Source organism: Saccopteryx bilineata, chromosome 5, assembly GCF_036850765.1.
Source record: "Saccopteryx bilineata isolate mSacBil1 chromosome 5, mSacBil1_pri_phased_curated, whole genome shotgun sequence".
Lineage (NCBI taxonomy): Eukaryota > Metazoa > Chordata > Mammalia > Chiroptera > Emballonuridae > Saccopteryx > Saccopteryx bilineata.
In genome coordinates, this window is record NC_089494.1 from 122,754,476 (window position 1) to 122,769,520 (window position 15,045).

Genomic DNA, 15,045 nt, shown 5'->3' on the forward strand with positions numbered 1-15,045 from the left:
AGCACAGACAGTTGGCCAGTTTCCTTCCTGCCCTATGACTATATATTGACCTGAGATTCCTCCCACCCAACCCAGAAAGCTCCAATGGTCTCTCCCACCCAGCCCCACCTTCCCCTCCTCACCAGCCAGCCCGCACTTGCCTTGCCTGGTCCCTATGACTCACTGGGGCTCACATAGGACATTCCCCACTGAGAGCAAACACCAGTCCACTTCACCTCAGCAGCTTCCTCACCCCCACTCTGTGGGGCCAAGCAAGCCCCCCACACACCCTGCCCCTTTGGTAAATGATAGGACGAGGGCCCACAGAAACCAAACAGCAGCAGAAAAAACTGGCCTCTCCCGACCACTAGCAGCCGCCACCATGAGCAGCCCAATGGCCTCTGATATCCAGTATCCCAGAGCCAAGTCCAGGCGCAGCCCACTGTGTGGAGAGGCTCAGAGAGGGCCACAGCCCAGGCCACCCACTGGCCTCTGTGTCACACTGAGTTGAGCCTTCCGAAGGACAGGCATGTCCCCACCCTTGGCCCAGTGCTCAATACCACCTGTTCAGAGATGTCACACAGCCGCCTCCAGAGTCATTGCCCGCCCACCTGTCCCTTCCATGCAAGTGTGGGTGCTATTCTCAGCCAAGGGTCCTGGATGCTGGCCATCAACACAGGGCTAGAATCTGCCCCCCAGACCACCCACCTCCTCCCATCACCAGCCTACTGAGCTCCATGGGAGAACAGCCTGTGGGGAGGAGGTCCAGGCCACAGCAGAGAACAGGGCCAGGAGAGGGGATGGTGGAGGCCCTGCCCATACCCACCTGCCTTGCCTGGGAGCCAAGCAAAGGTCTGACCAGTGGAGGACCATGGAATCCCCCAGTCTTCATCAGGTAACCCTACTTCCCTACTAGCGCCTGACTATGCTGGCCCTTCAGGTCACCTCCTCCAGGCAGCCTTCCCTGACCTCACCCCAAGCAAAGAGACTTACATGTCCCTCCAGATGCCCTCAGCCCTTTACATATGTCTGGTCCTGTCTGAGCAGCTCAACTTAAACTTGCAAACAGGTTATTCATTCGTTATCCCAACCGTAGTTCTCCGTTTCCAGGTCTGTGCAATTGGAAAGATTAAATAGTAACAAAAGGAGACAAGATTTGTGGTATTTTTTTTTCTGAACACCTTATGGCTATTATTTTGGTTATTGTTATTTTTGTTATTCGTAAGAGTCCATCGATGTGCGGAGTCAGCTTTGAACAGCTCCCATCCATCCAGTCCTCCCCACCTAAGTGTGCACCACACATGGCCCAGAGGGAAGAGGGCTGTCTGGAGGAGGCCCTGAAGTCACTCCAGCCCCTCCTCTGCCTGGGAGCTGTGCTAATGGCTTTCCTGCCTGAGCCCTGCTTGGTCCACAAGTTGCCAGGACCTGTGAGGGCACCGCAGGGACTCCTCCCTTTGTGAATGGAGAACCAGAGGCAGGGACTTGCTGGTTCCAGGGAGGCCACATTTCCAGCTCAGGGCTACCCCTTTGCACTTCTCTGGAGCCAAGGCTGGGAGAGAGTGGGAAGGGACTAGAAGAGGAAGGGGTCTTTGCTCAGCTTACAGGTGAAGGGTCAAGGTTGGAGGGCATTAGAGCAAGGGGAGACCAAGAACAGACCAGGGAAGTCATGTGGCTACTCCAGCTCCCGGCAGGTAGAATGAATGTCCAGGGAACAGGATAGGTTTTTCTGGGCTTGCTTCTACTAACCCCGCGTCCTAAGCAGGGAGGACAGGAAGGGGTGGCAGAGGCCCCACCTCCAAATCACAGCTAACACCACACGTTTCCTGCCTGCTGGGGGGTGGGGGTTCGTGCCTACTGTCCCCTTTCTCCCCAGGCGGCCCTCTTTACTGGGAGAAACATAGCTAAACAGTTAGGGAAAGCTGAGCAGCCACACAGTTACCAATCCCTTTTAAGAAAGAAAAAAATCACAGAAACATGCCAACAGAGGAACACAGAAAATAGCAGAGTGGGGTCAGTCCTGGGGTACCCAGAGGCTACCCCTTGGCTACCCCACACTGTAGCTCTGGACACTTCCAGATCATCTACAAGCTGGAAGGATTCCTGCTGCCTACAGGGAGAGGGGGTCAGGGTGGAGAGCTGGAATAGTGGGAAATGGAGAGGGGCTATGCTGGCACCTGGACCCTTGCCCTCAAAGGCCCTTTCTGGGCAATGTCCTTCCCTAAGGCTTCAGACCCCATCATCTGGATCGCAAGCTGGGCCTAGACTCCTTTGCTGACAGTGGACCCAGCTGGCCTGGACTTGGGCAGGATGGCCCAGCAGGACACACACTGAGGGGGCACAGGTGCAGCTGAACACCTCCCTTTCACCTCAGGCCCCTCGGTCACCCCACCCCACAGAAGAATTAGGCCCACACACTGCCGCCCCAACCTTGTGTCCTCCTGTATGACATGGAGACACTGTTCTGCCATTTAACCCTCAAAGATATGGAAATGAAGGCTCAGGGGAGACAAGGGACTGCTGCAGGTCAAGGGCTTGAGAAGAGCGGAGCTGAGACGGGACTCTGAGCCTTCCGCCTCGCCATGCTACATATGATGCTTCGCAAAACCTTTCCTGCCCCTCACGCACAGGAGGCTCACACTCCGATTCATTGGGCATTAAGTGCCTACTCTGTGCGGTGCCAGAGTCACAACCTCCACCCCCAAAGTCTCGAGGTGCAGGAGAGATATGGTCCCCCCCCCTTTATGGAGGAGCAAACTAAAGTGACAGGGGTGACATAGCTGGTCCTAGTCCCAGGCAGAGGGGACGAGGAGCAGGCTCTGGATCAGACAGGACTCCAGGTGTGCTGAGAGCATTTGACCACTCAGGCCTCCCCCCCTCCACCACCCTGCTCAGGAGTGGCACTGTGCAGAACATGGCGGTGGCCTCCTTTGGTCTCTTAGGGCACACAGCAGGCAAGGTGACTCATGAGTGCAGTGGCACAGAGTCTGGACACAGGCATCAGGCTCTGTCCTGCTGCTGACACAGGCTTCCCATGGCGCTGACTCAGCCCTCCCCACAAGGCCCCGCCCTCGGGGCAGCTTCCCCAGGGCCCAGACCAACAAAGCCAGGATCAGGCCCTAGGATGGCTCCCCCTCAGATCCAGCAGTTTCAGGGCCGTGCTGCACATCCTCAGAAGGGACCTAGGGCCACCCTGGGTTGTGGCCTCCACCAAGCCCACAGTCTACACAGGAGGGCTGTGCCTGGAGAAGATGGTGACATCCCTGCTCTGCCAGGCCTGCTCCCAGAACAGACTGCTATACTGAGTCCTCAGGGAAGAGGGCAGGGAGGACACTAATGAATACATTCCGCTGCGTTAAAGTTTCAGAAACAAAACAATACTTGGGTCCTATCCCAGGTTCAGCAAACACATCTGATTAATTGTGGATTCTTTTTTTGGTTTAGATCACAGGATTCAATTTGTATTCCCAACCATTAACATGTCTTAAGTCTCCCTTAAGATCCCCCCCTTTCTCTCCGTGGGATGTGGGCGCTGTGGTATCGGTACCTTCCTCTCCCCCTACCTGGAGGCTCCCTGGGGAGTGCTGAGCTGGGCCAGCTCCGCCCAAATACCACCGCCCTCCACCCCTCATGGAGTCTTTGGGGGATCCCAAAAGTGAACCCACTCTGCAGGTTCAATGTCTCCTCTAGTGTGCCAGCCTCCTGAGGCAACCAAGAGTCCCAAGCTACACACACACACACCCCATAGGTGCACCCCACAAAGGCTGTCCCCACTTGATTTTCACTTGAAAACACTTAAGCATTCACTCAGAATCCCCAGATGGGTTCAGAGATGGCATAGCAGCACCTGGGAAAGACCAACTTGGGGCCAAGTGGGGTGATGACAGAGAGAAACACCCAGGGAATTCCTGAGCTCAGTACTTCACAGATGACAGAGACAAATGAAAAATAGTGGGTGTGAGGGTACTCAGTAAATTATAAAATGCCGCAGAGATGCTAAGATTGTCCTCCCCTTCTGAACCATCCAGACCTACCTGGACCCAGCAGGACTGAGCTCACCGTCTCTCACTGTCCAGGAGCTCAGGCTTCCCAGCTCCCTGGTGGACACAAGCTCTGGGGTCCAGGTAGGGTTCAGCACAAGGCTCTGGAGCCTGTACTCTTTTGATACATACCAGGCCCCATGAATGAATGAATGAATGAATGAATGAATGAATGAATGAATGAATGAATGAAAGAAAGAAAAGAAAAGAAAAGAAAAGAAAAGAAAAGAAAAGAAAAGAAAAGAAAAGAAAAGAAAAGAAAAGAAAAGAAAAGATACCCCTCTCCTCTGTCCCCAGATCCCTGCCCCTCATCTGGCCTCTCCAATCACCCTACATCCTACCCCAGGGAAGTGAGGCCACCACCTCCTGATTTAGCTTCCTCAGCCTATGCAGGAAAAGGGGGGGGGGGTGCCATGCAGTTGTTCAGTTTCAAGAATCCTGTCACACATAAAGATACATGGCTCAAAACATAAAAGTCAGGATGGTCCACAGACGTGGACTCTTGGAGGCTTCCCCAAGATGGCCCCCACCAAGAACCAGGCACTGAACACATTCACCTTCTCCTGGACCCTCTGCACAAGCCCAGGGGGAGCAACTCCTATTCCCATTCACAGAGCATGAACTGAGGGTCCAGGGAAGGCATGGCTTGCCAGCGCCCTGAAGAGGTCAAGTTATCACGGGGGCCACACTCCTTTCTCTGTTCAGGTCTGTCTTCCTGCAGCACAAACCACAAACCTCGTCAACTGTATTTCCCTTTCCTGGTTCAATCTCTCCTCCACCGTGCCGGCTGCAGTGCTCCAGGGCCTGGGATTTGCACCTCAGCTACCATCAACCCTGTCCGGCCTGAGATAGTTATTAATGGGGTGGAGGACGTGCTCTGAGAGAGAAATAGTGGAGCCGCTACAGATGGGGTGGGTGGAAGCAGGGGTCCCCCTGAGGAGTCTGTCCTGGCCTAGGTCTGCCTGCACCAGGTCTGTCCCTAGTGCCCAATGCAGGCCCAGGCTCACCCCGGGCTCAGGCATGTTGGCCATGATCCTGGGGAGAGGCCAGACTGAGTGAAGGGTCCAAAGAAAGTAGCAGGAGCTGTTGGAGAAACTGGCCAGGCTGGTGAAGGCTCTCCTGTCAGCCCAACCCCCTCCAGCCCTGCAGCCTCTCTGAGGCTCCTCCAGGGACAGTCACAGTCACAGGTGGAAATCCAGACTCCTGTCCAGGCCGCTGCCACTCCCTGAACATTCCTCACCCAGAGGCTGGATCCCTACCAGCTGGCCTGCCCTCCCTTCCCCTGTAAGAACCATCCTCCTCTGAGGAGCCTCCCTCGCTTGGATCCTGGAGCCAGGGGACCCCACAGAGCCATCTGGTCAATGGCCTGCCTTGAAGAGGGGTGAACTGACCCACTGATGGCCCCTCCCAGCTCTGAAGCCCTCTAAGCCCGGCAGTATCACCACCTCCTCAGTGTCACCGTGGAGCCCCCAAACAGACAGATGAATGGGTAGCCATGTAATGGAGAGAGGTACAGCCTTTCCAGCAAGGCCTGGGAACAGGCAGCACCCAGCCCCCCTCGCATGACCCCAGCTGGGGGTGAATACTGGGACAGCAGCCCTCCGCAGGCCCCCTGGCACCAGCCTGGGCCAGGCTGCACACTAACCTGTCTGAGGCCCAGGTCATTCCCTCAGGGGACTTGGGACTCACCCATTACCCCATCTCCTCCCCTTCCTCAGGCTTCGAGGACCAAGACAGTAAGACACTGGATCTTCAGTGAGCCCAGACTGGGGGACAAACCTGAGGATGGAAGGTGAGCAGGCCAGGGCCAGTGGTAGGTAGGGACAGAGCCTGCTGGCCCTCCCGGTGCTCAGGGCCTGATCTCCCTCAGCTGTCTTTTCAGGCCCAGGCTCAGCCCACCCAGTCCCCTCCACACATGTCCCAGCCGCTTGCAATAGGCTTCCAGAGGATCCTTCCCCAACCCCCAACCTGCCCTCCTGGGCTGCCCGGGATGTATATGAAGCCCTTCAGGGTCCCAGGGACCCAGCCCTAGACTGCCCAGTGCTGTGCTGGGCACTGTGTGCAGGCCGAGCAGCTTCTTCTCAAGCTCCTTAGCGCCGTCCTCACCCGCAGTGGGCAGGCCAGAAGTGAGAGAATGACACTGGCCATGCATATGGGTCAACACAGCCACTGGAGATAATTCAGTGTAAGAGGCTGAGGCATGTAAAACAAGGGCCAGCGAAAATGTCCCTACAAAGGGGCCCTGGGGGCTCCAGGGTTGCCCAGAAGCCCAGCCCAGCAAGCTAGTGTGGAGTCCCTCCCTCCAGCCCTGTGGTAGCTGCAGCCACTCCCTGACACCCTCAGCCCCAGACTCGCTGCTCGGTGACCTCAAACTGCAGAGGTGGAGGTCTCTGCAGCTCACTGGCCTTCCAGGGGACGGAAGTAGCAGTGGGGACGCAGCCCATTGCCCCAAGCTTGGGTACAGCTTGGGGTCACCAATACCCACTCCCTGGGCCACCATGGACAGCTCTCAATGCTCAGAGACCACAGCCCCACTGTCAGGCTCCAATCCCACCCTTGGCTCATGCTGTGGTCCTGGCTGCCTTCAGTGGCATGGGGACCTGAGTCAGGAGCTGGGTGAAAGAAAAAGTCCTGGGAGGAGGGAACAGAGGCAAAGGGCAACATGGGTTGTGAGGGCAGCAGCAAACTCTCAGATCCAGCAAACCCCCAGGTCAGGGACCCCAGCACTTCAGTCATCTAAAAGCTCTCTCAGGTTGGAAGAGTACCCTGCAGAGGGCCCGAGCATGTGACCTAAAGCCAGGTAGGACTCCCCAGAGGGTCCCCAGCTCCAAACACTGCAGCCCCTGGCTCAGGCCAGCACCACCACAGCTCTGAGCCACTCCACTGTGGCAGGAGATGCTGCGTGGGGATGCCTGTCCCTCTGAAGGCCAGTGCTGGGGTGCAGTCTGCCCCTCCATCTGATCCAAGATCTTAGCTCTCACCACTGCCTCTCCTGCCCTCTGAAGACCTTAAATCCTGTGGTCACAGCTTCCTCCTTCTGTCCCCTGGAACCCAGAGAGCTTCCTGGGCCTCTGTCAGCCATCCCCCCCCAACCTACCTCACCCCACCCCTATCTCCTCGCTGCCTGACGATCCATGCATCTGTGCAACAGGTCTGCATGGAGCACCTGTGGACCAAGCTGGGGACACTACTGTGACTGCAGAAAGCAGTACCCAGCTTCACAGAGTAGATATTCTAGGGGGTTTGCCCCAGGCCACCATGGGCCTGCCTCCAGCCTGGACCCAGGACAGTCACCTCCCCATGCACGTGGTCAGGCCACAGGGGTGAACAGCAAGTTCCCAGAGCAGAAGGTTCCAGACTTTTGGACTTCATACCTGAAAGTCTTCTCAGTGTGTGTGTGTGTGTGTGTGTGTGTGCGCGCGCGCGCGCGCGCATGTGAGTACGTGCACACAGCAGGACTATTTCTTCCCAAGAATGTTAAGAAACAAGTAGTTTACCACCATCTCATCAAAGAAACATTTAAACAAAAGTAGACAGACAATTTCAGAGACAGGGTGTACTTTTATATTGAGTAAACTGGACGCAGCTTTGATACTTGGGACGAACACACCACATGGCCTCATTTGTACACAGGAACACAATCTTAGATCTGCATCAGGAAACCGCAGGCCATCCCTTGACCCCAGAACCCACCACATATCTCAAAAGGGGAAAAGTCACATCCCAAAGTGTAAGCCTAGATACTAGGTGGGGTCCAAGGAGAAACTGGGCCCCAAATCTCATTTAATAGGAAAAAGAGAGAAGGCTTCAGTGACCAAAATCTGCCAAATGGCCCCTCCTAATAGATATAGACTTCCTGGTCAGGAGGGTCTCACTCTTCTTAGTTGCATGTCCTCAAGCCACACAAACAGTTGACCAGGATAGCACACGGGTAAGGCACATCACTGCTCTGAGCTTCAGTTTCTTCATCTGCTGAATGGGAATCACAACAACCTCTCTGGCGGCAATAAGAATGAGAACTTTCAGGCCCTGGCCGGTTGGCTCAGTGGTAGAGCATCAGCCTGGCGTGCAGGAGTCCCGGGTTTGATTCCCGGCCAGGGCACACAGGAGAAGTGCCCATCTGCTTCTCCACCCCTCCCCCTCTCCTTCCTCTCTGTCTCTCTCTTCCCCTCCTGCAGCCAATGCTCCATTGGAGCAAAGTTGGCCCGGGCGCTGAGGATGGCTCCATGGCCTCTGCCTCAGGTGCTAAAATGGCTCTGGTTGCAACAGAGCAACGCCCCAGATGGGCAGAGCATCACCCCCTGGTGGGCATGCTGGGTGGATCCTGGTCAGGCGCATGCGGGAGTCCGTCTGACTGCTTCTCCGTTTCCAACTTCAGAAAGAAAAAAAAAGAATGAGAACTTTCACCAAGCACCTGGCACTCAGCAGCTACACATAAGCACGACCATTACTATTAAGTTAATATTTAACAAAGGGTTCCCTTGAGGCAGGAAGAACCTGCCTTTCTCTTCTCCAGTCCCCAGACTTGGCATGGAGCCAGGTTCCCCGCCCAGTCTAGAACCATGTGGCCTCTTTGGGAGGTGGCACCACTTTGGGGAAGCACCAGGAACCCTGGGCACTACCTAGTTCCCACAGGTGTGCCCCTTTCACAGACAAAAACAGCTCCTTCAGGGAAACTGGGGCCCCTCCTCTTTGCTCCTGTCCACTTAATCTCCACGATATTTAACCTGCCATTTATTAACCTACACAGCCATTTATTTCAGTTAAGGACACTGAAACTCAGAGAGGTTGCTATAATGTTCCCGGGGTGGCAACTGGTGGGGAAGGACCCAAACCCAGAGCCCCAGAGCTGAGCCCACGCGGTCTCCCCACACTGCAGTGTGGCTTGGTGTGGAAGCTGACACACGGCCCTCCCAGGCTGGGCCATCTCTGCAGCCTTCCTCTCCCACTTCCCCATCCTACATCCTGGGCAAGAACCCCTGCCCACCAAGGCTACCCAGATCTGCCTTCTATCGGAGCCCTGATGAGTGGTTTTAACATTGGTGTCCTTTTCTTTGCACTTTTAATCCCAAAAGGAGATTTGCCAAAGAGGCAGCCTTAGAAAGAGTATACAAGGGTGACATCCGACAGGAAGCCATCTTTCCCCAGGTGCCCTCTCACCTGGAGACCAGAAGCTTCCACTCGGCCTCTCTTCACCCAATCACTTGTGCTGTAAGAGGACCCCCTACTCACAGCCACACCTGAGTCCTCAGCACCTGCCCTGGGGGTGCTCAGGAATGGCAGAGCTGGAACAACCAGACCAATTCCACAGAGGAAAAGCTAAAGGCCAGCCCTGCTTCACTGCCCTTATAGTTACCTGACACCACAGATTTTTTTTTTTTTTACTGTCCAGCTAGGACATCTGCTTCCTGAGTTTGGGGCTTGGTTCTGTTTTGCCTGGACCCCCATCCCTAGAACAATGCCCATTACCTAGGGGGCACGCAATATTACTTTCACGAACCAATGAATAAATAAGCATCATCATCCTTTGGCTGATGGCCATAGTGAAACCCAGACAGGGTAAACTGAGCCAGACCTACAGTTTATGGGCAGGTAAGTCAAGATTACCCGGAAACTGTCTGACTCACTCCCCTGCCACACGCCGCCCCTCTCCATTCTCACACACATGCATGCATGCACCACCCGGGACCAGGACAACAGCAGAAGCCCTGATCAGCCAAGGGCTCAGCGGGGATTAGCTGTCTACAGAGGCCTGTGATGGACACTGGGAGAAGGGAGCCTGGGAAGAGGTACCTGTGCAGGAAGAATGGACTCAAATGTGGGTTCACTCGCACTGCTCACCCCTCCAGAGCTGATATTCCATGAGCACTTGCTATGTCTGGGCACGTGTCCAGGGCTTTCCTCCCCAGCATGTGAGGAGGAACCATTATCATTCCTGTCTTATACATAAAGATACTGGGCTCAGAAAGGTCCTATGACTTGCCCAAGGTCCTGACTAACAGGGAACCCAGGACCACCTGCCTGTCAAGCCCACACACGCACTCTCTTCTCCTTTGGTCCTAACACCAAGGGTAGGACGCAGGAATTCCAGAACCTCATAGAAAAAGAACCGTGCAAGCCTGGTCTTGACACAAGGCAAGAAGGGGTGCAGAAGCATTCTCCTCATGGTGTCCAGCTCACACAGCGTGCACAGGATGGGCTAGGCTGAGACAGCAGAGTCCTGGGCAAGGCCTGCCCAGAGGCCAGAGAGACCAGGTACGATTGGGCCTTGGTGGGGTTAGAATGCAGTAGAAGAGCGCAAGCTTCAGCTTCTCTAGAACCTACAAAGTACAAAGATACCCCCGAATTCAAGACTTAATCAAATCTGGCCCAAATCTATGGCACCCCCTCATCACTCCTGACATACCACTCCCCTTCTCTTCAGGTGTACAGACACCTCTGCAGTCCTGACACTGACCCCACACCTTGGTCAATACCTTGGTCCCAGCTGGAACATCTCCACATCCCATGCAACACAATGCACTCACTTTCTCTGCAAAACAGCCTTTGCCTTGCTTTGAGCCCTCCTTTGAACTAGCAGACTCGACTCAGTAGACACTCAACCCACCACATGGGGCCCATTGGGCCTCAGAGGAGGCTGGAAGCCAGGCTTCCAATTTCCCCACACTCACATTTCTTAGCCAAATGTCCACCAAGCCCCCATAAACATCCCACCCAGAGATAATGCCCTGCTCAGGAGCCTTCTGTCCTCAGGCAAGATGAACCATGTCAGTCAGTAACTAGAGCTCAGGGAGAAACTGATCTGAAGACTGCAGAGGTGCAAAAAAGCTTGCCCAAGCTCAGAAGAAAAGAGTACGCAGGCCAGGGACGCAGAGGAAGAGCAAGGCCAAGGGAGGTGGAAGACTGACGAGCAGGAGGAGCAGGACATCTCTAGATGGTCACGGACAGAGACGGACACCAAGGGGAAAGAGAAAAGGAGAATACGGGTGGAGAGGAGTCCCTCTGGACTGGGGCCTGGGAAGGGGGAAGTGCTGGGTCCCCCGGCCTCGGAGTACCTCCAGGAGACCTGGGGGGCTCCCTGCTCCCAGAGCCTGACCTTTGGTGTAGCAAGGCTACTCTTGAGGCTGCCATGAAGGTAAGGGTTGGTTGTAAAGGCTGGACTCCTACTGAGGTGGCCAAAATGGATGCTGTTAAACTGAGGGCACGGGCCGAGCCCTTGATCACCAGATGAGCACGGTGCTGTCCTGGCCATGTGTCAGGGCTCTATAAATACCTCCCATTACACCTTCCCTCCAGTAAGCATCTGCTCCCAAGTGCCAGGGATTTCTGTCCACGGACAGCCCTGGGCCCTGCCCCTCTCGGAGGGGCGTCCCACCAGACAGAATGCACACTCTCATCCTGGCAGGGCCTTCTTCCCTACCATCCATCCAGCTCCCCAGCTCACGGCCAGCAACCACCTTATGCACGGTCTTTGAGGACTTCTGGGCAGTGGACCTCAGCGGGCGGGTGGCGGGGAGCAGGCCAGATTCCACCTCCACCCCAGCTGTCCCTGCTCCACAAGCATCCCCTCCCCCCAAGGGGCCAAACCAGACAACCTCTAATCCTCTGTCATCTGACCCAGCTCCACCCTAAGTTAGCTCTGCCCAGCCACTCTACTGAAGCCCAAAAATGGACAGTGCCATTTATAGAGGGTCCAAGAAGCCAACACAATGGGAAGATGACCTCACACCCTGGGCCTGAACTCCAGCCATGCAGTCTGCATCCCAGGCACTCAGGGACAGCCAGGGGCTGGAAGGTGAGCAGCATTGATCCCTTACCCCCCCCCCATAAATTCTCTGGTTCTCCCACCACCAGGCACAGGCCACAGGACTTATGACCATAGCTCCACACCAACCTGAGACACACACACCATGCTCCCTGCTCCCCACTGTCCCTGGGCTCAGCCCAGGATCAGCCACAGGACATGTGTCCAGCCAAGATCTGCTAAAGGAAAGAGGAGCACACAGCACAAACCAGCCCACCCACAGACAGGGCAAGGCTCCCAAGCCAAGCCCCCAAAGGCCCTTGTTTTTGTTCATACACAGTCACTCAGCACCCAGATGAAGGCTCCGTCACTCAGGAAGCACCAGAGCAGTGGCGGAGGCAGGCTGGTTGATGGGTTTGCTGAGCCAGGACCCACAGAGAAAGACACTGAACTGAGGGGACAGGAGACCTGGCTGCAAGCACCAGAAGGCAAACTTTCCTTGACCACATCATCGCCCTCTGGGTACTTTCGGACTGAGCTACTGCTTGTCCCTGCTCAGGGAATGCGTTCCTGTGGCAGCTGGACCACTGGAACCACATTAATCATTGATTTGACTGAGGCAAGTGGGACAGAAGCAGGGGCTCCTGTGAGACCACTGACATTGTGAGGTAGATATGGTCCTGCCACCACCAGAGGTGCTAGGAGACAGCCAGATCACAGCTCTCAGGCTTTGTCAGACCCTGAGCTACAGGAGAAGTGAGGAGAGAGGTCCCTGCAGGTTGAGACATCAAATTTCCTGGGAAGGGGTACTCACTGGGCTAACAAGGGAGAGGAGAGAAGGAAGTCTACTCTCCAAGACTCAGCCAGGAAACCTGTTGTGTTGTTCTAGCGTCTGACAGGGGACCATCTCCTAACTATTGTCCACCAGTAGCATTAAGCTGCTCCAGTCCCATGAAGCGCTGGCTCAGTAAGGGACAGCCCTTGTGCAAGGCCAACATCCACAGATGACCAGCTGTAAGCCAACTGCCTGTGGCCACAGAACAGGAGCTGAAGAGGAAGGGGTGGCAGCTCAATGGGGTCAGTGATGACGCAGGACACAGCCCAGGCCTATTGTCTCTGAATTACTCAAAGATGCTGCTTGCAGGGACAAGGCAACCACAGCAAAAGGGACACAGGAAGAGCAAAGGGGACCCAGGAAGGAGGAGGACCTCGGTGGTGTGGGGGCAGGGAACAGGTCTCAGCTAACACTCAGCTTCCCATTCATACTCCTGGTCCCTTAAGGGCAGGAAGCAGGCTTAGGCCCAGAGCTGTACTCCAGGCACCTAGGAGGATTACCCATACACAGAAGGGTAGTAGGAGGGTGAGGAAGGGCAGGTGCATCTGCCCTCCCCCACCTGAGAGACTGAAGCCTTCCCAGCACCCCCTGGCAACCCTAGTTCTAATCTGTCCTCTAGGCTTGGGGGGGTGGGAAGAGGGGTAGAAGACAGCTGAGCAGGCCAGATCTACAGCTTGGTTGTGGGCCTTCACCTCCACCCACAGCCATCTACCTCCTCAGCCCGGGACCACCAAGGTGAGCAGCACGACTCGGAGGGAGACGCTGGGAAGCTCTAGTCCCTGCACCCCCTGCACCCGCTCCATCACATGGCTGCATCCTTAGTGAGCCCGCAGGTCCCAGCTGCAAAAGTCATTGTTTATAAACAGCCACAAGCCTAGCAAGGGAAAGCCGGGGGTCCCCGGGTTCCCACTCTGCCGCACATGCGAGGGCGCGGAGCTGAGCCCCAGGCTGGGGGCTGGGGACCACCCCGGCAAGAGCCAGTATTCTGCAATCTCAGATTTCAGAGTCCGTGTAGGCAGGGGAAGTGGCGTCAGCACCTGACAAGATCCAATGCAATAAAGCAGAGATGGCCTGGGACACAAGGCCGCGCGAGCGCGGACCCCCGCCCCCTGTTCTACGTTTCCTGAACAGTCAGGGCGCCGCAGGAGGTCAGGCTCCGGCCCCCGCCCACCGCCAGCTGCTCCTGGCCCCGGGGCTCAGGTTTCACGCGGCGCCCTCCTCGCTCCTCCGGCCCGCCGCCCTGCTCCAGGCCGCTCCCTACACTGGCAGTGGGCCTCTAAAGCGGCTGCCACTCCGCCCCCGGCACCGGAAACGCGGAGCCCCCGAGGGGCGCGCAACGCTGCATCCCCGGAACTTCCAGGCCGCAGGCACCCTTGGGAAAGGAAGCCCAGCCCTCCGACGGCCGACAGGGACACGGGCAGAGGCCTGCACGGCCCGGGCGCCCCGCGTCCCAATTCTCCCGGCCCTCGGCCTCCAGGGCGCGGTCAGCCCGGACCTCACGCAACGGAGGTCAGCGCGGGCCGCCCCGTCTCCGCGGACGAGCGGCGACCACACAAAGTGGCTAGGGAAGGAGGGCGAGCGGGCGGGCAGCGGCGCCCTCTCTGGTCCCGCCGCGGGGGTGGGAGAAGACAGATGAGTCGGGCGAGACAGGGCGATTCGAGCACCTGCAGCACGGCCCGCGGTCCCCCGAAGGCCTTCTGCCGCGCTCGTCCGGGGGGGTAACAGCGCGCGACCTCCGGGGAGGACCGGCCCCCGAGGCGGGAATAGAGGCAGGTGATCTGGACCGCGCGGCGGCCGGGTCCTGGGCTCACTCACCTTCTCTTGCGCGCGGGTGAGCTTCTTCTGCACGTTGCTGGCAATCTTCCCCGCCGTCACCCCCTTGCTGCCCATCTCCGCCATCGCGCCTCCAGCCTCGCCCGATGTCGGGCGCACAGCTCCCAGCCCCGGCCGCCGGTTCCAGTCCGGCTCCACGCCGCGTACTGGAGAGCCCAGCCGACTGGCGGAGGCGGAGCGTTCGCCGGAGCAGCCAGCGAGCGCGCGACGCGGAGACCGAGGGAGGGACAGCAGGGGGAGGGGAGGAGGGGCTTGGCCTGCGGCGGCGGTCAGCGCCTTCCCCAGCGCCGCCCTCTCGCTGGACCCGACCAGACAGGGCCCTTTAAAGGGCCTCTCCCACGTGCGGACCCCTCAACCGGCGCGGAGGGAGCGGCGCGCACGTGTGCGGGATTCCCAGGACCGACCGGGACTAATAAAACAGCCGTGGGTCCCGCACCGCCGCGCGCCGTTTCTCCTCACCAGTAGCCAGCTCCCACAGCCTGGGAAAGGAGGCCAGATGGAGTAGCACAGTGCTTTCAAAAAGCAGAGCTAACGTGCGGCGATAGATGCTGGTCCCCTGAATCCAGGAGTCCGCGGCTCCTTCACGGTGCTTCTCTGACTCCGCGCTGCGCACTTAA

The 15,045-nt window shown here is 57.2% G+C and overlaps 1 protein-coding gene across 15 annotated transcripts in view; it reads right to left on the reverse strand.

The window, feature by feature from the left end:
• The window catches only part of BIN1 (bridging integrator 1), a 52,168-nt gene extending 37,525 nt beyond the window's left edge, over nucleotides 1-14,643 (reverse strand). For 13 of the 15 annotated variants that reach the window (XM_066278984.1, XM_066278982.1, XM_066278978.1 and 10 more), the window contains exon 1: nucleotides 14,411-14,643. In XM_066278984.1, the coding sequence (XP_066135081.1) occupies nucleotides 14,411-14,494 (84 nt within the window). In that variant the 5' untranslated portion in view covers nucleotides 14,495-14,643. The remainder of the gene's footprint in view (nucleotides 1-14,410) is intronic. The other 2 variants (XM_066278986.1, XM_066278987.1) reach the window with 2 other exon arrangements.
• Between the last annotated feature and the right edge of the window lie 402 nt (nucleotides 14,644-15,045).